The 24965-nt window shown below is 45.0% G+C and overlaps 1 protein-coding gene and 1 long non-coding RNA gene across 5 annotated transcripts in view; one reads left to right on the forward strand and one right to left on the reverse strand.

The window, feature by feature from the left end:
• NCS1 (neuronal calcium sensor 1) overlaps positions 1-24965 on the reverse strand; it is a 58301-nt gene that overhangs the window by 20647 nt on the left and 12689 nt on the right. For 2 of the 4 annotated variants that reach the window (XM_083721492.1, XM_083721494.1), the window contains 3 exons: positions 22187-22528; positions 21510-22029; positions 110-134 (listed from right to left, as the gene is read on the reverse strand). In XM_083721492.1, coding sequence (XP_083577618.1) covers positions 110-134; positions 21510-21573 — 89 coding nt within the window. In that variant the 5' untranslated portion in view covers positions 21574-22029; positions 22187-22528. Of the gene's footprint in view, positions 1-109; positions 135-21509; positions 22030-22186; positions 22529-24357; positions 24455-24965 lie in introns of those variants that run through there. The other 2 variants (XM_083721493.1, XM_083721495.1) reach the window with 2 other exon arrangements.
• On the forward strand, positions 1992-17795 carry LOC310836379. Its single transcript, XR_014560061.1, has 3 exons — positions 1992-5729; positions 7138-7226; positions 9564-17795. It is a non-coding gene; the product is annotated as an uncharacterized lncRNA (long non-coding RNA).

Genomic DNA, 24965 nt, shown 5'->3' on the forward strand with positions numbered 1-24965 from the left:
CCTGTGCAATGGTAGCAGTAGACTCCCCATTTCACTTTTTTCATGCTCACGAACACAAATGTGCATGCTTGTGAACTCACAAGACTCCAGAATAGCTCTGAGTACTCACCACTGCTGGACCTCCTTCTCCGTAACTGGAAAAAGAACAGAGAAAGAGAGAGTGTGTTTACTGGTCACTCAAAGAAAAATGCAGTTTTGAGTTCTCAGTTCTCACTACCTAAATGTTTTAATCTAGTTCATACATTTTGACTCACTGCTTTAAACTTGATTCAAGCACAGTACCATTTTTTATCAGCAACTGAAGCCTTGCTCACACTTTATGGTACAAGCTGCCTCTACACACATGCAAGTGTTTGTGTGAAAGAGTGCCCACTTGTTGATTTGCACAGCTCAACTGCCTGGGTACACAGGCACATGGATCCTCCACTCTACTGAATGTTACATGTGAATAAAGTGAACATCTCAAATGTTTGTGAACACAAATTAGTCACTCATTGAATGTAACCACCAATTTGAACATTCTGCCAGTGCTGCTGTTGCTTCTTCTAATGTTGAAGGCAAGCAGTGAGTGTCAAGAGCTCCAGATCAAAAGAACAGTGGGAGATATCAGCAACACATCTTTACAACAGCAATAAAATCTAAGAGGCAACCCCTCCCCCCAATATAATAAAACTCAGTCTAATGAGGATAGTGCTCAGCAGCCAAATAACGTTGAATGTCATTTAGAAAAGAAAAACAAGACGGGTTGGGTCAGAACGAAATGGAGTAATGTGGAAGAGGCTGTGGCTGGCTGGCTGGCTAGCAGGCTAGAACTTTAAAGAAAAAGAGATTTTATTAAAGCTTTTTCATAATGCAATAAAATAAAAAACTAATCAACTAAAAACAAAGAGAAAAAAACATCAAAGGAAAATAAGAGAAGAAAGAAAAGAGAAGTAGAGAAGAAAAGTGAAAAGGACTTTTTATTTTCTGACTGTCAGTTACGTAAAAGAAATTATTCAAAATACAGACTCCAAAGTGACACCCATCTGATCTCCTTTCTGTTACACAATATTTTCCCAATCTTCTGACCAAAATAGATTAATTCATTTTCATTTTTACACAAAAGTCCAAAAGGGATTATCTAATTATTATTATTATTAATATTAAATGTCAGCAATAGTTTTTCTCTAATTTAGAATATTAACCTTGTCTCCTGTAACCTCAACATTCTTCCATATATTAAATAATAAGTATTTGTCCACACAAGAGTCTCTCCACTGTGATCATATATGAAAACAATATTCCATAATTTTTTTACTCATTAGTTCGCACCCAGTTTCACATCATCTGTTCCTATTGACTGTTACAACTCCTGTCGTTTTCTATCTTGATTTTGAAAAAAATATTGCTTCTATTTACTCTTTACAGCCATTCCTATTCCAAGAAAAGCGCTAGAGGTTTGATAGCTTTTTTCTCTAAGTTCAAACTGCATACAGAGTCCTTTCTCTCTCTCAACTCTATCTCTGCCAGCTCAGGATGTCTCTTAATCCCTTCTCTTAAGCTTAGGGCCCTCGTACCTATGGGACCGCCTCTCCCGGTATGCCCCACGGAGAGCCTCAAGGTCCATAAATAGCAACACCCTAGTGGTCCCGGGCCCTAAGGAAGTTAGATTGGCTTCAACCAGAGCCAGGGCCTTTTCAACTCTGGCTCCGGCCTGGTGGAACGCTCTGCCTCATGAGACCAGGGCCCTGCAGGATCTGATTTCTTTCCGCAGGGCCTGTAAGACAGAGTTGTTCCGCCTGGCCTTTGGCTTGGAGCCAATTTGATTCCCTCCCCCTGGTTACAGTGATACATCAGGATAAGAACTTAATTCGTTCTGGAGGGCCGTTCTTAACCTGAAACTGTTCTTAACCTGAGGTACCACTTTAGCTAATGGGGCCTCCCGTTGCCGCAGTGCGATTTCTGTTCTCATCCTGAAGCTCATCTTCTCATCTTATGTTCTCATCTTAACCCGAGGTACTATTTCTGGGTAAGCGGAGTCTGTAACCTGAAGCATCTGTAACCTGAAGTGTATGTAACCCGAGGTACCACTGTATATTGTGCCTCTGAGTTTAGGCACAGTGTACCTCTGTGGGAGGGATGATCCATTATTTGAGGGGATGTGGCCTGGATAAGTAGTGCAGCCTTGAGAAGGCCCTGAGGTCCAGTGAGAGAGGTCTTATAGGCCTCATATGTCCTGCAGTCCCTCGGTTCTCTCTAGATAGATCAACGGTCTGTCTGGGTATAAACCAGCTTCCTACATTCAAGTTTGTTTCTGACCTCCTTCCGCCCCTCCTGGTTCTTCCTGCTTCCTTCTAATCACCTCTTTATGGAGGCAATTGTACACTGCAACCTCAATGATGCCTTTATTACAGCTTCAGACCTGTAAAGTCTTCTCCCTGCACCTCATTAGCTCATTGCTGTCCTGACAGGCCTTGATGGAGCAAGTCCAACAAAGGTATCTGTGGCAGGAGGGGAGAGGCAGCCCAGAAATGTCTCAGAAGAAACCCTTATGTTGAAAATGAGCAGCCTATATGGAATAGGATGCAACAGCTGGGCGGCTGTGGTCAGGGAAAGGAAAGCCAATAGAAAATTAGCTTTGGAATCTGTGAATGGCAGAGATGGGCGTTTTAGAGCATAGAGACCTGCCTTATTTTGAGTCAGACCAATGGTCCATTCAGTTCAGTATTGTCTACACTGACTGGCAGCAGATCTCTAGAGTTTCAGGCAAGGAGTCTTTCTAGCCTTACCTAGAGATGCTAGGATTGGACTTGGTAACTTCTGCATGAAAAGCAGGTGCTCTACCACTTAGCTAGCTGCAGCCCTTCTCCTAACAATAAATAATTTCATGGTTCTGAAATAAAGGGCTGCTTTAAATGGGAAGCTGCCTTATATCTAGTCAGACCATCCAGCTCAGTATTGTCTACACTGACAGTGGCTCTCAAGGGTATTAGGTGGGATTCTCTCCCAGCCCTACTTAGAGATGCCAGGGACTGAACCTGGGACCTTCTGCAGGCAAAGCAGATATCCTATTGCTGAGCTAAAGCCCCTTCCCAAATGAACCCACTCTGGAGAGCTGCAGTGTGAACAACCCTGAGCTAGATGGCACAATGGTCTGATTCAGGATAAGGAACTTCCAATGTTTGTAACTGAAATCCCTTGCGGACCTCAAGGGGCGAATAAAGCTTATATTCTCCCCCCCCCCCCTAAACACACACCTTGTTTTCAATCAGACATTACTGCTGATGATCAGAGACAAGATAACTGACACTGCATTCTCTTACAGAGAAGTGGCCTCAGTCCTGAATCTGAACCATTCCAATAGGCAAACACTCTCTCCTAGTCATTATTGCCTGTTTCACTTGCTGGAGCAAGGAGGGCACATCACCATTATTACCCTAACCCATGATCTCACTGTCCACACTGATTGGCAGTGAAACTGTGGAATTCCCTGCCACAAGAGGCAGTGATGATGCAGTGGTTAGAGCACTGACTTCAATGGCTTTAAAAGAGGATTAGACAAATTTGTGGAGGATAAGACTATCTATGACAGTGGCTGCAATATGCCCCTGAATACCAGTTGCTAGGACTTACAAGCAGACAGAAAGCTCCTGCTCTCATGTCCTGTTTGTGGGCTTCTCATAATGGGCACCTGTCCGGCCACTGTGAGAACACGATGCTGGACTAGCTGGGCCCCCTCTAGCCTGATCCCTCAGCCCATTTTAATATCCTTATCATTCTAATATTCTTTTTCATACTTCATCAATCTGTCAAGGGTCATCTAATCTAACCCCCTGCAATGCAGGAGTCTCAACTAAAGCATCCATGACAGGTGGCTATCCAGCCTCTACTTAAAAACCTCCAAGGAAGGAGAGTCCATCACCTCCCAAGGAGTCTGTTCTGCTGTTGAACGGCTCTTACTGTCAGAAAGTTCTTCCTGATGTTTAGTCATAATCTGCTTTCTTTCAACTTGAAGCCATTGGTTTGGGACCTACCCTCTGGAGCAGGAGAAAACAACCTTGCTCCATCTTCCATGCAACAGCCCATTAGATACTGGAAGATGGCTATCATATCTCCTCTCAGCCTCTTCTTCACCAGGCTAAACATACCCAGCTCCTTCAACTGTTTCTCATAAGGTTTGGTTTCCTGACCCTTGATTAACTTGGCTTAAACCTCTTGACTCATTCCCTGACAATAAATTTCCATTTTGTGTCAATTGGCAAGAAAAAGAAAATAACAAAGATTAAGAGAAATTAATCAATATATCTTTCCCTTGCTATCTCTAAGTCTTAAAAGCACGTAGGACTGGATTATTCTTCCAGGAGGGGTTTTAATTAACCTGAAATAAGTTAATATTAATTCATTACTTGACAAGAAAGAGAGAAAGAGAAAGAGAGATATTGTGCAGGACGGTGGTGTTTTTTTAATCTGCGCGGCTTTGGGAGATAGATGCAGGAAGGAGCTGGCTTGAGCATGTTAGCAAAGGCTGGAAGGACAAAAGGAGCATTAGCCGAGTGATGGATTGACACACACATGCCTAGCGGGAAAGAGGGTTTTCTGCAGCAGAGGCAGCCACGCCGCAGTGACCACGCTCATCACACTGGTGAATGGGGAGGCAAGAGAACCATGCACTTCCTCTGCCAGGGACACCTGATAATTGAGTTCCAGCAGTGTTTAGGAACACGAGAAGCTGGCTTGTGCTGAGTCACGGCATTGGTCCATTTAGCTCAGTGTTCTGTACACTGACTGGCAAAAGCAGATTTCCATAGTTTCAGGCAGGGGTCTCTCCCAACCCTACCTAGAAATGTCATTGGGGATTGAACCCAGGAAAAAAGAAATCTTCCTTAAACTGAATCAGAGATATTGGTCCATCAAACTCATTACTATCCATACTGACAGGGACTGAACCCAGGAGATCCTGCATGTCAATCAGATACTCTGCTGCTGACCTAAGATTCTAGTCCTTATAGAGTAAGGGCTGGATTCAATAGGAACATAGTAATATGCTTTGCACTAGCAGATCTATGTGGTTGTCATGCTGACAGCTCTTGGCAGCCACCATAGCAATGCCATCCAACTGTTCTCTCTCTCACTCAACTCTCTCCCCATTCACACAAAATGCGCCATCGCAGCTGAATACAAGCACATTTCACACTTCTCTGCCCACCCACCAGCACCGCACTCCCGTCAGTAGCATTTACACTTCCTTCACAAGCAGGGCAAAAGTAAAAAAATAAAAACCGGCAATGCTCAATTATCATAACTTAAGCTTCTAGCAGATGGTGAAAGAATGCAGGGATGTGGGGGCAAATAACATGTAATGTGGAAGGCTGTAATGGTCAGTTTTGTTTTGTTTTGTTTGTTTTGTCAAGTAGTTTTGCTTGCATAAAGAGCTGGCTTTGAAAGAACTGAACTGGTGCATGCTTCCTCCCTTCAGCGGTAAAAATAAATAAAACTGATAACACACTTTCAAAGAGAGCAGGGGCAGTTGACCAGTCTTCTTGATGCTGTTGGAATACAACCCTCACCATCTGAGAATACTGGCTGGGCAGGGTGCTCAGGCTGATGGGAACTGGAGTCCTAAAACATCTGGAGGGCCACATGTTCCAGAGCAGTGAATCAAGAAGAGGAATTATCCTTTCTCATATGGGAATGCCTCTCCTAAATAGAAGCCGTCTTCCATCTATTGCATTCATCCAACTTTTGAGAAGGTAATGCCTCCTTTTTGCATTGCAGAGGGTTGAACTAGAATACCCTTTAGGTCCCTTTCAACTCTACAGTTCTGTAGAGTTCTGCCTTGGGGAAGCTGACCTAAGAAGAGGCATTCTCCCTTCTCTCAGGAGGAATGCCTTCTATTTAGAAGCAACAGGTATGGCCTGTGGAGAGAAGGGGTGTGGCCTGCAGAGAGTCAGGTAGAGAGGAACTGAGGGCCACATCTAGAGCCTGGACTGGACTATTCCCATCCCTGATTTAAATCCTCATCAGAGTTTTGACTGCCGTGTGTGCTTTCTCTTAGAATGCCAGTCTCGTACACCATGATCAGTCACAGACACTGGCGGAGGAAGAGGGGAGTGAGGGGAGCGCACCGCCCCTGGCAGTGCAATCCCAGTGGGGTTCCATCGCAGCTGCCACCCAGCCCACGGTGGGTGCCCTGCCCCCAGGACTTGCACCACACCCCTGTGGGCAGCGCGCCTCACCCCCAGGACACGCACCAGCCCCGCCCCTGGCACCGGAGCATGAACCTCCGCCACTGGTCACAGAAATTGTCAGTGCTGGAAAATAATCCTCATCCACTGACAGCCCTGCCTGTCATTCTCATTGAGGCTGTAAATCCATGTCTGGACTGTACTACTTTAAATGGGACACAGGTGGCACTGTGGGTTAAACCACAGAACCTAGGATTTGCCGATCAGAAGGTCGGAGGTTCGAATCCCCATGATAGGGTGAGCTCCCATTGCTCGGTCCCTGCTCCTGCCAACCTAGCAGTTCGAAAGCATGTCAAAGTGCAAGTAGATAAATAAGTACCGCTCCGGCTGGAAGGTAAATGGTGTTTCTGTGTGCTGCTCTGGTTTGCCAGAAGCGGCTTAGTCATGCTGGCCACATGACCTGGAAGCTGTACGGCGGCTCCCTCGGCCAATAAAGTGAGATGAGCGCTACAACCCCAGAGTCGGCCACGACTGGACCTAATGGTCAGGGGTCCCTTTACCTTTACCTTTACTTTAAATGGCAGAGGTAGAGTGGGGGAGCAATCCCGTGAGTGGAGGCTGCTCCTTCCAGGTTAGGTCTCAACAATCAGCACAGGCAGGGCTATGAAGGAGGAGGAGCTCATCTTTAAAATTTCCCACAATGCATCAGAGTGAAGCTAAGCTGGGAGTGTTGTAGGAAATGGAAATGGTTTCTTGGTGGAACATCCAGCGAGGCCCAGATAAAGGATCAGCAGTGGTGCCTACCAAGGCATGGGGTCCCTGGCAGTCGCCACAAGCTTCCAAGTGCTGGAGCCAACCCTGTTCATATCTCCCACTACGATCTTGCAGAAAAGCTCAACGAGGATCCGCAGCAAATTTCATAGCATATTTGCAGGATGTAGATTTTGCTGAGCTGAAAACTTTGCATTTTCAGGCCCAGGCTTTTGGAAATGAATTGTACAAAAGCTTCTCTGTTAAAAAGCAATCCACAGGTTTCCTGCATCTGTATCCTGGGGACACCAAGTAAGTCCAGCAGACCTTTATCAACTTCATGTCAGATGTTAGCTCCACATACACAAACACCCACCTCCACAAAACTTTGCAAACCCATAAAACAGGCTATTTCTCACCCAAAAAACCCTTTATAAATTCATAATTTTGAAATTGATTATTACTTGAGAACTGAGATCCTGGTGGTGCTCTTAGCTTTTTTTTTTTTAATGCTTTTTGGTTCAGTGATTTCCTGCCCCATCAAAATTCCAGCAATTCTAGTTAAACATTAAAAGTGCAAAAAATAAGTATGTAACTCATTCAAGTCTACATTTCGTTGAGGTAGTCAACCTACATCTGGGCTTCAGTTACAGTCCACAGGTGCATGCTGCTTTATACAGCAACAACATAATCCCTGCATGTCAGGATAACAGAACCCAGAATAGCCTTCTCCCTTACACACTAGGTCTCTAGATGCAGGCTTCACGCTTTTTGTTTATTGCAATGGCTTTTCAATGTATTTAGAGGTTCTAAACTTTTTTTAAAAAGCTTTAGATTGTTTTAAATGGTTTCTAAACACTTTGAATGTGTTTGTTTTAAATCTAATTTTAAATTGTGCTGTTTTAAGATTTTGCTACTTTATGCCCTGGGTCCCTTTTGGGAGGAAAGGTGAGGCACAAATTTAATAAATGAATAAATAAAAACCTAAAACTACATGCACACACACACAAAAACCCTATAAATATAAAAGCAGTTGTTAAACAACCATAGTAAGTGTGTGCTGAATATGTGTTTGACAGCAATGTTTATTTATTGCATTTCTATCCCAATTTTTCCCCCAAGGAGCTCAAGGTGGAGTACATAGTTTTACTCTTCTTCATTTAATCCCTATGAAATAGGCTAGATTCAGAGGTAGTGACAGGTCCAAGGTCACCCAATGAGCTTCATGACCACATGGAGGATTTGAACCCTGGTCTCTCCCAGGACCTGGTTCTCATTTAAACCCCGCAATAAGTCTGCCCAGTAGGTCAGGCTGAGAGGTAGCAACTGGCCCAGAATCACCTAGTGAGCTTCATGGTTGATTGGGGGATTTGAACCCTCGTCCTGGTCCTCATTTAATCCCCACAATAACCCTGTGAGGTAGGTCAGGCTGAAAGAGTGACTGTGACCCATACAACAAGAAGCTCTATGACCTGATTCAAACCCATCTCCCAAACCCTAGTCCAGCACTCTAACCATTACATCACTACCAGCTCTCATATGTGTGCGTGTGAATGAGAGAGACAGGGTGACTCTTCCCACTTCCCACTCTGATCCCACCCACTCGCATTTGGGGGCCCCCCTCTCCTGGCATGAGGCCAGGGAGGTTGGCAGCCGTCAGGAGTGCGGTAAAATGTTTCCTTGCTCTTCACTAAACACCTCATTGGGAAATAGGCCAGAAATTTCTCGTCCCCACCCTCCCTCCTCGCCAGGCTTAAATATGAGATGCCGACTTTCAGAAATTTGTTCCCAAAGGGGATTTGCAGCTGGCTTCCTTCCAGCACTGATTTGTTGCTAGGCCAGTGTCACACGACAGCGAGGGGAAAGGCGGCGTTGACGGGGTGGAACCTATTGTGTGCGGGGAGCTGGAGAATAAAGAAATCCATGACACTCCTGAGCTTATTAAAACAATGCCTACGTATCTTCAGCCCTGGCGCTGGCATCTGTGCCATCTGAATCAGAGGAGAGGGTCTCTTCAAAGGCTAGCAACATTTTAAAAATTTGCTTCAGCAGAGCAGGCGTGGAAGATCCACTCTCCCTTTCCACCACCTAGCCCACCCACCTATGCAGAATTTCTGCTCCCTCATGGACACCAGGCCAAGCTGTCAAGATACAAGGCTGGGTGGTCAAGACAAAAAACACATAACTAAAAAAAAAATCTGCTCCAGATTCCTCACTGCTCTCCCAGCACCCAGGAAAGCGTGGGTGGAAGTGCTGCTTATTCTGAGAGAGAAGGCATGACACCCATGCATTTCTAGAGTCAGTGCGCTATTAGGCAGCTGTGGCTTCCCCCAAAGGATCCTGGGAATTGTAGTTTGCTGTTACATGCCAAGAGTTGTTAGGAAACCCCCACTCTTCCCCTCACAGAACTACAACTCCCAGAGTGGGTTAGCAATCCTTCTTCTCAGGGAACTCTGGGAATTGTAGCTCTGTGATGGGTAGAGTGTGAGCCTCCTAACAACTCTTGGCCCCTAACAGCAAACTGCAGTTCCCAGAATTATTTTGGGGAAGCCATGGGTATTTAAAATGACATGGTTCTGCTTTAAAGGTATGCTGCAGATGGTGCCTTAGTGGACTACATCCTGGTGTTGCTGCTGTTGATTTTTAAAGGTGAATAATAATAATTTGCAGTAACTGGTATTCCGAGGCATCTTACCTCTGGCAGGGGAAGCAGGATGCTACAAAGCCTTCTGAAACCGAGTCCAGGGCTGGCAAATTTGAAAGTAAGTTCCCAGGTCTGCTGGAATCTTTATTTTATTTTTAGTCTTGCTTCCTAAGAATGCAGCAACCAGTCTCGCCACTCCCAACACCCTAACAAAAGGCCTTCGAGCAGACTCATCTCACTCACCCACCCCCCAGGGACAGCAACAGAAAGTTACGCTAATTCGCAATTAAAATCTCTTCAGATGCCATTAAATATTGAAGAAAAAGGACTCAGCAGGATTTGGGAAATGGAACCAGCAGACAGAAGCTCTGAGTCAAGATTGACAATGTATCATGATAACTGCAGGGAGTGGCCTTAAATCAAATTACACCACGGGATCCATCAAGCTCAATACTGTCTGCAGTGACAAGTAGGAAGCAGCTCTCCAGAGTTTCAGGCAGGAATTTCTCCCAACTCTAACTGGAGTGGTTAATATTATCATTATATTACTACACTGGGGGTGCTGAGTTCAGATTCTCCACCCCCAGTGCCAAAATGTCAGCACCACACTCCACCTGGCTTCCACCACACTTTTGATGCTGTTCCCTTTCCAGCTAGCCACTGCCACATTTGATAACCTAAATTTCTGTCCTTGGGACTGAACCCCCTTGTGATTCCCAGGAAATGCCATTCAGTGGCTGGCTGCCTCTAACAGAGGAAGCCGAATGATAGGTTATCCATAACCTCTGGTGGGAAGCTGGTTTGCTGGGAAAGCCAAACCAGTACAGTGGTACCTCAGGTTAAGAACTTAATTTGTTCTGGAGGTCCATTATTAACCTGAAACTGTTCTTAGCCTTAGGTACCACTTTAGCTAATGGGGCCTCCCACTGCCGCCGCACGATTTCTGTTCTCATCCTGAGGTAAAGTTCTTAACCAGAGGTACTGCTTCCGGGTTAGTGGAGTCTGTAACCTGAAACGTCTGTAACCCGAGGTACCACTGTATTTATTTCACACATTCCTTTCCAGTAGGTATAGGCCGCTTTTCACCAAAGTGTGTTTTACAACAGTCAACAACAAAGCAACCCTTCTATCAAAGTAATGTGGCATTTAAAACACAGCATTACAGCATAGCTCTTCTCCCCAAAGGTGGAGCATGCAGAAGGTCCGATGTTCAATCCCCAGCATCTCCTATTCAGAATCAGGAGGATTGGTTTCTTAATTTATTTTTAGATGAAAGTAATAATTAGAAAAATTCATGGAGGAGAGGGCTATCCATTGCTACTAGCCACAATGGCCATGCTCTATCGCCACAGTCAGAACAGGAATGCTTCTGCATACCAGTTGCAGGAAGCCACAGGACGGGAGAGTCCTCTTGTGCTCAAGTCCTGCTAGAGGGTTTCCCTTTGGGGTATCTAGCTGGCCACTGTAAGAACAGTATGCTGGACCAGATATACTCCCTTTGGCCAGGAGGCTCGCCTTATGTTCTTATGGGCCGGACTAAGTACAGGGCAGCTTCTTATTTTCCCTCCAGGTCACTTGTGAAATTCTGGGTTAGAAGAGCGACCAACTGGCACCCCATGGGATTAGGCTCTGGGGGCCACTAGTTGTTGCCCACCACCCCCGGGCTGCGACAGATTGCCAATCCAATCCAGCATGACCAGCAACCTGCCATGCATTCTTTGGAAAGACGCTGCCTGCTCTGAGCCTTCTCGAAACGGTGCTGGCTTTTTAAGGGTTGTGCATTGCACCACTGTGCAGGGAAAACACATGAACCTGTGGCGTCCTCTTTGATTGCCTTTTTGGGTAAGCAATTCTGTGGACTGCAGCAGAGGCGGCAACAGAGGAAGGGGAGGGAGGGTGCGGAGTGAGCACACCTTTGCCTGGGTACGTGCTCTGGATTCAACAGTTTTGCCAAAGCTGGAGTCTCGGACTCAATCTGCACATTTCCAAGGCGAGAAAAGAAAGGAGGGGCAGAAACCCCACACTCCTTGAAACATGCCCCCAAAACAGCTCCACTTTTTTTTTTTGTCAAGAGAATCGCCCCACTCAATGCAAACTGATCACGCCAAACAGAATAAGTCAGTGGCTCGTTGAGCTAATAAAATCAGATTGTGTGAAGCATATTAAACAGGAGAGTTGAGAGTCCTTTCAAAAGACAGATTAGCCCAAAGATCAGCAGAGGATGGAAAGAGAGCCTGTTAGGCATTGTCTGAAAAGTTCATTTGTACAACATTAAGAAGTGTTGTGTAGGGACAAAGCTGTCGTCTACCTAGGGCATTGGTCTTCAACCGGTGCTTCCAGATCCAAGGTGGGTCACAACAGGAGCATTACTGCTATGCAAATATATGATGAGAGATTTAGAAATGGGTCCCAGATGCATATTTGGGTTAAAAGAAGGCCCTGGATCTGGAAATGTTAAACATTGTTGATCTACCTGATGTTCAAGATCCTAAGAATGGCCAGCCAGACATCTCCAGGAAGCCTCCAAGCTGCTAGTCCCCACTGACTTTTATCGGTTTTTATTCTGCCTATTTCTCAGACATGACTCAAGGCGGCTAACAAATCCAGAGCTTCATATACATATGAAACAATCCACATGCTGACTCACACCACAAGATCAAAATATTATTAAAAAAATAAAAACCCAACAAACAAACAAACCCAGGGCATCAATAATAAAACATCAAACCAGAAAAATAAATCAATAACCCATTAATAGCCTTTTATAAACATTTTTTGATTTTTAACTAACTTTTTTTGTTTTTAAATAAATAGAAATATTAGATACAAGTACCCAGCATTACATCTAATAGTGTTCATTCTATCCATTGACTTTAGACGTAAGCTTACACACTCAGTGTTCAAACATTTTACTTAACATAACCTCTCGACTGAGAATATTGAATGGTTGGTATAATTTTGCTTGTTAACATAGTTAAAGAAAGGGGTCCGTGTTTGTTGGAGGGTGTTTCTATGCATATGCCTTTAATTGCCCTCCTCAGACTCTGCTGTATTCCATTTATTATTTCCCCATATGCTCAGGGATATTTCAGTCTGGTTCTTCCATTGCTGAGCTACTGCTAATTGTTCTGCAGTCATTAAGAAGCTGTCCAGTTCTCTGTGGTGGAGAATGGAGCCCAAGTCTATGTCCAAAGATCGTAGGGCTAAGGCAGGATTTGGAGAAAGGGGTTGACTTATCATGGTGGCTATAATGGAGAATACTCTATTCCAAAAGTTTTTAACTAGGACATTCCCACCAGACATGAATAAATGACCCCAGTTCACAACAACTCTTCCAACATGAAAGGGAAAAGGAGGGATTAATTTCTGCAAGCCTGACTGGTATCCAGGGCCAGTGCAGAATGACCTTGAGCAAGGCCTCCTGTAAGCAAGCAGAGATGGTTTTATGGCAGCAAGGCAGAGGGGTATCCAGCTACCCTCCCATTTGTGATCTTCAGTTGGGTGGCCTAATTCCTATAAAAAATTGAAGGCCTCTAGCATCTCCTGCTTTATGGCATTACCAATTGCTGTATATTAGGGAAGCAGCACCCATCAGGTCATAGGATGACTTGCTGTAGAAGGATTCAGACAAGGTAAGTGTGTGTAAACCCTCTCCCCTGCTCTCTAAACAAGGTGCAAAAGAATGAGCCTGATTTACCTCAAACCAGGTGCTGTAGTTCAAATGCCTTTTAATTTAACTTGCAGTTTCTTTTGGATATTGCTTTCCCTCTGGGAAGCAGGTCATGGATTATGTAAATGCCTACATCTTCCCAATCCTTAAACAGTTGATATTTATCTGTGTGGCTGAAAGCTGGATGATAGAGGAATGGGACCAGTGGTAAGGTTCAGGGCCCAGTGTTTCACTCCATGTTCTCCACACTATCAGTACTCATCTTGTAAATGGATGGTCTATTTTCCTTACCTCCTGCATATACAAAGGTAAGAAAAGGTGACTTCTCATTGAAGGTGTGGAAGGGACCATCTCAAGTTGGACCCAAGGGTCTTCTGTTCTTACCCTGAGCAATGGGATCAATGATTTGATAAGTAGCAAAATAGAACATTTAAGTTATCATTTCCACTCCTTCTTTTGTTCAGTGTCTACAAAGTTTTGTTGCTTATCCTAGATTTTTTGCCTCCCAACACAAATGCATTGAGTTTCTTTTGCCATCTCTTTAGATGAAGAGGAGGGATGAGAATAGGCAAACTTGAAGGGGGGGAAAGTGTAAGCATTTAGGTAACATTGACATTTAGACCATGGCTATTTGCCTCAACTAGCTAAGGCTAAGATGTTTCCATTCCCAAAGTTATTTTTATACAATCCCCTATAGCTTCTATGTCTCAGTTGTCTTGTGTCTGCAGTAAGTATTTAAATCCTCCAGGTGCTATGGCAAATGGAGAGTTAACTAGCAACCAGTCTAAACTGACAGGAGGGAGCAGGGATTTACAATAGTTGATTTACAATCCTGCTACCCTGTGATACATTTCTAACTGCCACTTATTAAGTGGATTTTGCAGAATTAAGAGGGTGTCATCTGCAAACATGTATTCATTTTGTGTACCTCATTCTCTCTATAAAAGTGTCTTTGTGCAGTTGAATGGCTAATACCTCTACGATCAATGCAAACAGCAATGGCAGCAGAGTGTCGGGTGTCCCTTAAGAGCTCGATAGCCTGAGAGTCGAAGCCATTGATTGAAATGATTGGTTTTGATTTGGAGTATAATTGCTTAATGAGGTGCAAGGACTTAGATCCAAATTTCAATTTGGTTAGCAGGTGTATCAGAAACAATGAATCAGTTCTAACAAAAGTCTTTTGGCATCAAGAGAGATTATTCAGCTCTATTTAGCTCATGTATAACATTTAGTGTCCTAATGAAACTTGTGATGCTTCTCTTCTGGCCAGCATGAACCCTGTTTGGAGATATGTACTGAGTTATAAACATATTTAGACGCTTGACCATTATTGATGTGAACAACTTTGTGTCTACATTAATGAGAACTATATGACTCAAAGTAGCATCAGTTTTGAAGAACACCATGTTTGTGATGCTCCCCCCCCCCCCCATTCTAGTTGTACAGTTTGGTCAGCCATGGGGCAAGCTCATTGCGAAATGCTTTATAAAACTCTCCTGTAAAATCGTCCAGTCCTGAGGACTTTCTGGATTTTAAATTCTTAATTACCCCTAGGACTTATTCCCAAGAAATGGATTGGTTTAGGTACTAATATTAGGTCTTTGTGTGACACTGACTTATGGGGAAAACATGAGAATTCCCTGCCTTCTAGATGTAGTGTCTGCCAGGGGTCCACAAGGTCCCTTTCAGTTAATATTTCCACCTAGAATGGGTTGCAGATTTTGTTCACAGATCAGTGCCTACTTCGGTCCTTTGTGTCATTGCTGCAGCAATTGAAGTCTCTGCCTGTTATGGTTTGTCCTCTTTTTAAATGGTCTAATTATGTTAGCATCTTCCAGAGAAAGTCTTCTTGTGCTGAGTTGGGTGCATAAAAATAAGCAATGGTGATTTCATGGCTGCCTATGACACCTTGAACAAAGAGGTATCTGCCTGTCTGTTTCTTCCCAACTTTCCTCAACACTCAGAGGGCAGTGCTTGCTTATCAGGACACCCACGCCTCTGGCTTTCCCAGAGCCCGGGGGCTTGTAGTTTCTCGCCTATCCAGCAAGGCAGCCCTCTGGTTCCTGCACTGATGCGTATCCTGCAGGAGAACAATGTCTGGATGTTCCCTCTGCAGGGCTGCCTCCACTCTGGCTCTTTTGACTGGTGATCCTAGCCCTCTAACGTTGAAGGAGAGAAGCTTCATACATAGTTTGGCTTTGAGGAATCAAAGTAATGTTGGTAGAAATGTGGATAGCAGAGAGTTAAATGCTAAGTATGTAGTTCCTGCTCTATTAAAGATGGAATTTTTCAAGAAACTCGGTTTTTCTGCTAGACTTCTATAACTTGGAAATCAAAGGACATAAACTGAAAACTACATACACAAATGCTAGAGTGTGCTTCCCTGCTTGCCAACAGGAACGTGGGAGTGGTGGAGATCCTTCCCATGGTACCCAGGATCAATTAAGGGGGCAGGCGGGGGCTTGTTGCTAAGCTGCACACCTCCTAATGCCTAAGGACAAAGGCTCTTCCAAATTACTGTTGTGCTTGTTAGCGTGGAGTTCAGATGCTTTTTATGCATGAAAATAAAACAAAACAATTTCTTACTTTCTAATTGGAGTTGCCTTATTTCTTTCTGCCCTTTTTTGGTTGTCCAGCCTGAGAAGGTGCTCTTGTGCGCTCGAGCTGAGGAGCGATATCTCCTGCTTGGAGCTGGAGCTCTTTCCATATGTTGCCAGTCTGCTGGTTATCACTTGCAACCCAGGTTCTGCTTTTTAGCTGGACTATCAACCTAAAAGGGAAGCCCCAGCAATATGCTATGTCCACTTCTTTTAGAGCTGATGTATAAGGCTGGAGAGCCCTCTGCCACCGCGGTGTGGCTGGGCTGTTATCCTGAAATATTTCGGCGGTGGCTTCACCATATTTTAGGTTTCAGAGCACATTCCTTAGTGCTCTGAAAATTGAGTCTTTGAGTCTATTCTGTTCAAAAAGAATTACCACTTCTCTTGGGGCTTCCCTGGTTCTGCTTCTGCCTCCGGGAACCCGATGGGCTTTTTCTATGGGCGACAATGGTATCTTTAAATTCAAGTAGAGTATCTAGTAAATAATGAATTGAACCATGTCCCCGCCCCTCCTCCTGGTTCTCCAGTAGGTGTTGTAGATGAAAAAATTTCCTCCTATCCCTCTCAAATTGTTCCTTCAGCTTCCTAGCCATCATTTGTAAGAGTTGGATCCCAAATTGGTTAGTTAGAGCAAGATTGTGTGCATCATTTGTTGTTTTAGAAATATATGACAGTTGATTAGATAGCACATCAAATTTCTGCTCAAATAGCTAGAGCTGCTCCCCAGACCAAGACCAGTCCTTGCCTTATTTTATTAATGTACTCATCTAAGTCTCTGTCCTCTTCCATTGTGGCAGCTACTGTCCTTTGGGGCGGGGGGGGGGGCTTTATATTGCCTTTGGTCATGTCAGTGTCTGAGGCCTCCTCCGAAGCCTCAGACAGGGCTCTGTCTATTTCTTCTGAAGATCTCACCTCACAGATTTGCTTTTTGGTTCCCAAATTGCTTGGCTCATCATCTTGCTGGGGCTGCATAAAACTTTTTGTTTAGATATCAATACGCTCCATTCTGCTTAGATTTTGTCCCGGGGCAACTGGAGACAAAGAAATATGCCACCATTTAGCTTTCCAGATACCCCCCCCCCACCTCCTACCAACCTTGTAAAAACAGCTACTTTTTAAAATCAGCTGCCTAAAATAGTAAGAGCATAAGACGAGCCTTGCTGGATCAGGCCAAAGGGGGTGGGAACCATCTAGTCCAGCATCCTGTTCTCAGAGTGGCTGACAAATGCCCCAGTGGGAAGCCAGAAAGTAGGACCTGAGAGCATCAGTGACTTTCCCCACTTATGAATCCCAGCAACTGGTATTTAGAGTCATTACTGCCTCTAACAGTGCAGGGAGAATACTGCCATTGTGGCTAGCAGCCATTAGCCATATCCTCCACAAATCTGCAATTCTGTTTTAAAACCATCCTAGTTGGTGGTCATCGCTACAACACCATCAGCCCCCAACCTGTCAGGGCCAATTCTCATGGGTAATGGGAGTTGTAGTCCAGCAGGATCTAAAGGTCAGCTATCCCCTGGCCTATTAGGCCTTTAAAAGGTTAAACACCAGCAGCTTGAATTGAGCTTCTCGGCATCTCAGAGGTAGACTGCCCCTGACTTGGAGGCACCCCTCCTAACTATCTCTGTTAAATGCTGTAGGCAGACAGTTAATTTTATCAATTCCTTTCCTGAGAACCAGGTGGACTGCCTAGTCATGTCAATGGAGCCATCCTGTTTAGCATCTGTCTTCTGAAAAGAACCAGCCAAAGACCTCTGCAAACCTCCCAAGCAGGGCATTAAGCCAGCCAGCCCTCCCTGGTCATCTGTCCCCACCATCTGTCTGCACAGGCTCCTTTTAGCCAGCATGGCTAAAAAATATTGACTAACAAATTTAACAGAGGACTGGGTTAAGTCCTCTTTTTAAAAATCAAGGGGCTGGCCACCCACATACCTCATATCAGCGTTAATTCCTTTAAATTAACTGTGTTAAAGGATCAGTTACAGATAGGTAGCCGTGTTGGTCTGCCATAGTCAAAACAAAACAAAATTTCCTTCCAGTAGCACCTTAAAGACCAACTAAGTTAGTTCTTGGTATGAGCTTTCGTGTGTATGCACACTTCTTCAGATACACTGAAACAGAAGTTTCCAGACCCTTCTATATAGTGAGAAGGTGGGGAGGGGTATTACTCAGAAGGGTGGTGGGAATGGGTGATTGGCAGATAGCTGTGATGAGCCTGTTGACGACTCTTAACGACTGCAATAGGTCTTGTGTTAAAGGAGTCTTTGGAGATTGGTGCTCATTTGGGGCTGATAGGGCAGAAGGCAGAGTGCCCAAGCAGTGGGCGGAGCCAGAGGCAACAAAAAGCAGAGCCAACTAATTCTAGTTCTGTCCTCATCTCCTCCCTGCCTAGTTCTACAAGGAGCAACACTGAGACGGAGGAGGAGGAGGAAGCTTGACTGGTTGTAAGAAGGCAGGCAGGTACGGATTGGCTAAGGGAAGTCTGAGGTGGGGGGGCAGTGCCCCATTTGCCCTAATGAACCAACCTCTACTGTATTCCATTCATAGAATCATAGAATTGTAGAGTTGCAAGGGACCCTGAGAATCATCTAGTCCCTGCAATGGAAGAAATGCAGTTGTCCCATATGGTGATCGAACCTGCAACCTTGGCATTACCAGCACCACGCCCTAACCAACTGAGCTATCCAGGCTACATCTGTTCTGAAACTACGTCAATCAGATTTAACTGGGAGACAGCCGCACCCTCGTCACGGACTCCTAGCATCACAGGCACATTACATTTTAGGTGCTTCCAACTGACATGCGATCGCAGACTCTTGGACCTGGGAGAAGGCAGAACAGGGGGCAGGGAGGAACAGAATGGGGCAGAGATACTTATACTCACTCTGCCAATGCACACAACAGCTGGCTGTATAAGAGAGAAAGAGCTGTCCATTAGCCCTCTCCATACTAAAAGTTTGGTCAATAAGAATGTAGAAAAGTTGCCTTATGATAAATCATACTATCGGCCTATTGAGAACAGCGTTGCTAACATCAACCTAGTGATCTCCAGGTGTGCTTGGACAATAGCTCCCATCAGCACCAGTCAGCATAGCCAAAAGCTCATGGGCGCTGGGAGGTATTGTCCACCGACATTTGAGGGCACCAGGTTGGGGAAGTCTGGTCTTCTCTAACTGGCAGTGGCTCTTCAGAGATTCAGGACTCTTTTCCCAGCCCTGTTGGGAGATACCAGTGGGTTTGAATAAACAAAACAAAGTTATAGTCTTCATGTAATCAGGAACATGGGATGGACCCTACCTAGTTGACAACAACAAAGCTCTTTCAAACCCAGCAATGGAAGTGGGAGGCAGTGACATGTCCTCCCTAAAAGTTAGCTACCCACATAGATAAATATTTCACATACATATTTTCAGCAAACAATGAACTGATATTCCCATGCAGTTCAATGTACTGTCACACACACACACACACAACCCTTCTGAAAAGGTAGTACAACACAACAAACAACGGATCAAGCAGAGCCCAAAGACTCAGATTCAAATTCACACTCAGCCACAGAATTCACTGGCTGACCTTAGGCCAGCCCCCACTTTCCTTCCAGGCTCTTCTACCTTGCAGGGTTGTTGCAGTGAAAAAAATGAGGATGCAAGGAAGGAAAGCACTCTAGAGTTCTTTAGAAGAAATGAGGTTTTTTTAAATACAACTTTCATAATACAGAAATAATACTTCCAAAAAGTTCCTTTTTTATTTTTTATTTACTATGCTAAGATAGGGCACAGACAAGACAGGAAAAACAGGATCCCGCTCCCTGAAAACAACTCCATGGAAAATGGGGTGGGAAACCAACAAAAATAAAGAGAAAAGATGAAATTGAGTTTTGACTGTATACGTTAAAAATATTGAAACTTAATAAAACATAAGTGTGAAAAGGTGGGGGGGGGGAGAGAAAGAGAAGCTGAATTCCTTCAATCTAATATAACCACATTCTGGCTTCATCTGTGCAGCAGGAACCCACCCCTAAAGAGCAGAGCAGCTCTCCAGATGACTTGAGTAAGTGAGCCAAACTGAACAGGCAGAAAAGAGGAAGCAATCTCCAACACAGCTCCCGGCCTCTTGTTTTCCCTGAGGAAAAACAACTTGAAACACAGAAATCCCAAGCATGAGTTAAGAGCCATCTTCCCGCCATCGCCATAGGAAAAGTCATTGCACCACAAATCAGCGACCCACTTTCATTATTAGAAAGGCATTTTGCTTCCCTTGCACTAACATAATAGGGGAGAGGGAGGTACAGAATCTCAGAACTCCAAGGAGCGCTCTCCAGCTAAAATTCAGGACTTTGCGAACAAAGCTCCATCTAAATACCAAAGGAAGCCACAAATGGACCAAATATATATACAGTACAAGTTGCCTGTCACATTTGTCTGCTTAGTGTAGACCCATTAAAATGAATGGGTCTAAGTTAGCTGTGCCCATTCTTTTCAATTTAATAGCTGGCTCCTGTGAGAACAAGATGCTGGACTAGACCATTCATCTGATCCAGCAGGGCTCTTCTTATGTTATTAATGGGTCTACTCTGAGTAGGACTTGCACTGGCTAAAAACAAATGGGTCTGGTCTGAGTAGCACAAACTACACCCCCCATGGGGGGTGCGCCCAACACTGTAAGTCCTTCTTAGAGGAAACCCACATAGAACATGATGCACATGGCTACAACTTGGGTCCATTCATTTCAGTGGGTCCTCCTTTGCACAGAACTTGTATACAGCCATCCATCTTCACCTAATGCCCTTTGTTTTATTTCTCCATATACACATTTTTTCTCTCTCTCTATCTTTTTCCTCTTCCAGATTGTTAAATCTCTCCCCGCCCCACAATGCCCAGTTTCAGGATTGGCAAAAAGACAAACCGTTCTGCCTTTGCCACGACCCCCCCCTTCCGAGCCCCCAGGCTACAGCGGGCTATCAGCTCCCCAGAAATGAAGGAGGAGGCTTGGCTATTATGGTGCATGACGTTCCCCTTCCTCTCTCCTCCACACACGTGAACTCACACACATCCATCCTGACTCCATACTGGCTCACAGCCAGTCCCCACCCCCAGGAGAAGCTGAAGGGGGGGCGATGTTGCGATGCCGCCCGAGAGCATCTCAACACGACATGAATCACCACAGAACATGTGAGCCTCCTTGGCGGAAGAAAGAGAACCTGCTTGCCTTTTCTATTATTGTTTTTACTTTGATCTATGGAGCCGTGGAACTATTGACCCCACCTCAGCAGGCTTCTCCTTGCAAAAATTACTCCCTCCACGCCCACCCACCCTCACTCCCAACGCCAGCACCTCGGACCACCACCCCGCCTCTCCATCAATGCAGCAGATTTTGCACCACTCAACTACGGCAGGCTTGCAGACCCTGTATCCTGCCACTATTACCACCACCCAGATCTCCTGGCCAAAGTCTTTGTGTGTCATCACACAAGTACACCCCCTCTGCCTCCCAGCCGCCTCCCAAAATCCCCTACAACCAACAAAGATCCCCCCCACCCTCTGCAGTCCAAGGCCTTCTCTGCATCCTAGCTGGCTCCAGTACCTGGAAAGTTGCACCGTTAAGAGAACCCAAGATTATTATTATTATTTGCTGTTCAAAGTAAATTTTTAATTAAAAAGAGAGAGAAAGGAATGGCTTACAGTATGTCTTCCTCGTCAGTTCTTCCACAACTTCAGGCTTCAACTTGCTGTTCGATTTCCCCATCTCGATCTGGCAAGGTTTGTCCACTGGACTTTTTAACAGGGCATAAATTTCTCTCAAAGCCCTTCTTGCACTTAGCGGAGAAGCATATAGGAAGCCGGGGTGGGGGAGTGGGGGGCAGAGAGATCTGATGTGAAGGGTGGAGAACGACAGAGGGACTGTCTCAGTTTCAAAGCCAAACCGGACCCTTCCGATTTCCTTCAAGTAGCGCTAACACACACCCCAAAAAATTGGGGGGGAGGGGATGGAAAGCGGAGGGGGGAGGGGGGAAGAGAGAGAGGTGGGGAGAGAGAAAGAGAAACAAGGGGGTAATAAGCTTTATAAGTTCAGCTGCAATTCCAGTGTCCGGATCCGGAGTCCCAGTGGAGGTTTACGTCCCCTTATTTTCTGGCATCCACAACTCAGCTCTGCAAAGCAGTCACAAGCAGATGGCGAGGCGGTCGTCTCCCTCCATACCGGCTGGTGAAAAAAGGGGAAGGTGGGGAGTGAGAAGACAGAGAAAAACCTTTCGTTATTACAATTATTATTTCCCAGTGAAACAGGGAAGGTCGTATTGTTATGTTTCAGCAGGGCCCTCCTGAAATAAAAATGACGAGATTTCGCCAAGCTCACTTGCCTTTCCTTTTTTTTGCAAAACAGAAACGGGAAATTCGTGGAGCTTTTTCTCTGCCTCTCTCCAGACAGCCTTTTCTCCTTCTTCCCTTCCTATCCGTTCTCTCTTGCTCGCTCCTCCTCGCTGGAGCCCAGTGGCAGTGTTGCTGCTGTCGTCCCTGGTTACAAAACTGCCCTCCCCTCTCCACCGCTGTCTCTGGTGCTCTGGGTTGCTGTAGCAAAACGCAGGATCTGCCACTGCACTGATAAGGTGCTAACTGGAATCTGCCAGTCAGGCAGTCGGATGGGCTGCCTAGCAGGCTCTTCCTTTTGTCTTCTCTTTGCTTAGCCTTTTTTTAGATCAATCCTTTGGGTGTGGGGAGAGAGAGGAGGAAAGAAACGGGGTGGGGGTGGGGAGAGAACAGCACAGATGAATAAGGCTTCTCGTGCAAGCACTTTTTTATTTTGCTTTGATTTTTTTAAAAAATCATGTCTTATCTTGTTTTTTAAGTCAGTGTTGCTTTGTTAAAAAAGAAAAGAAAACGAGAAAAGGAAAGAAGTTTATGCATCAACCTGCTCCAACCCTGAGGCCCTCCAGATGTTTTTGGACTCCAACTCCCATCATCCCTCTCCATTGCCTGTGCTGCCTGTGGCTGATGGGAGTTGAAGTCCAAAGCAGCTGGAGCACAGAGGGTTGGGAAGGACTAGCGTACATTATTGCCAACAATAAAAATTGTGTGTGTGTGGGTTTTTTATATCTCCAGGTCAATGTCAGGAATGATTATGCTTCCAGCTGCTTTTTGGACATTTACCAACTGACGTGCCTTGGCAAGTGTTGAAATTTACCAGCAGGCAATGAAAAGGGGGGGTAGCATTTGGGGAATGAACAAGGTTTTGGAAAATGATGGAGGGGCTTGGGGGTTGCCTCTAATGGTAGTCCTAGTTTAGTCCTAGTCTATTAATTTCAGTGGGTCTGCTCTCAGGAGGCATAGGCTTAGCTAGGAGCCATAATGAATAAATAAAATAATGTATACAACTCAGAGTAGACGCACTGAAATTAATAGGCCTTAGATAGTCCTACTCAAAGTAGATGCATTGGCTTGCATCCAACTAAATTCACAGTAAGCACATTTTGAAATTAATGGGACCTAAGTCACTTTTGTTCATTTCAATAGGTATATGCTGAGTAGGGCAAACATTGGAGACAACCCAATGTTCTAAACTTGGGAAATACATATGAAGAATACTCAGTGGTTCTGGAGACGAAAAGAGAATGCTTGCAGTTGTTGATAATGCTTTGGGCTAATGCTCAAATTCCATTCCACTTTTTCTCACCTACTGGTAAATGTCAACACTTAACAAAGTAAATGTTAGTAAATATTCAAAATGCAGCTGGAAGCATAATAATTTCTGACACTGTCCAGAGGACCATACTACTACTACTACTACTACTACTACTACCACCACCACCATTATTATTATTATTATTATTATTATTATTATTATTATTATTATTATTTCTTAAACCCTGGAGAGCTGCTTTCAGTGAACAAAGGCAATATGAAGCTAGATGGAACGATAGTCTCCCTCGGTATAAGGCATTGCTTCCTATGTTTCTGTTTAAGTCATTCTTCAGAATGATGAGGACTAGGATCTTAATTTCAAGGAATGGCTGTAGCTCAGTGGTAGAGCAAGTTCCAGGTTCAAGTTCCAGGTAGGGTCGGAAGATATCCTTGCCTGAAACCCTGGCAAGCTGTTGCCAGTCAGTGTGGACCATGCTGAGTTAGGGGGACTAATGGCAGCTCCCTATGTTCCTAATGCTCTTACGTGTTCAAAGAATGCTTTCTAATGGGAGTCAGCTCATACATTCAGCAGGAAAGTCACTAAGTGGTGACCTCATCGGCCCTATGAAATCATGCCTCAAGGCAGTTATTAGGTAACCCATCAACAAAGCACCAAGTCAAAAGGAGAAGAGACAGGCAAGGGAAGGGCAGACTCTCGAATGAATTGTAGAGTTGGAAGGGATCCAAGGATCATCTAGTCCAGCCCCCTGCAATGCAGGAATGTGTCAGTGGACTTTGATCATGCCTCTTGCTTGCCTGAAGGACACAGAGGGGTGTGTAGAAACAAGTCTACTGTACAAAGATAAAATATGCATTCATTGCTCCGCCCATTATTTCCTCTGGCCCCACCTACCACTGGCATGTTGCCCAGAAGGAGAATGTGGGTCAGGCTAAAAACACTTTCCCACTAATGACTCCAGTGGTGATACCCAGAGCAGGAAGCCAGTCTGTGGATATCACATGACCCACTCCAGCCTATCACAGTGAAGAGTTCTTGCCTATGGCCACATGGAGGGTGGTGCTAAATTCCTTCCTCACCTCTCCAGGGTCCTGGGTTCTGGAGCTGGTATCTGCTCTCAAGCCCTAACGCCTGCCTGGAATAGTATTTCCAATCTCCACTAAGCTTTTCAGGAACCCAGGCAAGCAAGTTTCTTGGGATCTTGCATTATTAAGATCATAGCTACTGTAGAAATTAGGGTAGCTCAGGTTTAGAGAAATGCAAGCCTTATTTCCAAAGCAGATACTCCAAACCATATGGAAAAATAAGAAGCTGCCTTAATCAGACCATTGGGTCCATCTAGCTCAATACCATATACGTACACTGACTGGCAGTAGCTCTCTAGGGTTTCAGATAGGGGACCTTCCCAGTCCTATCTGGGGATGCCAGGGATTGAACTTGGGACCTTCTGCATGTAATGCAGGTGCTCTACCACTGAGCTATGGCCCTTCCCTTTGCTTACA

Source organism: Podarcis gaigeae, assembly GCF_964106915.1.
Source record: "Podarcis gaigeae genome assembly, chromosome: Z".
Classification (NCBI taxonomy): Eukaryota; Metazoa; Chordata; class Lepidosauria; order Squamata; family Lacertidae; genus Podarcis; species Podarcis gaigeae.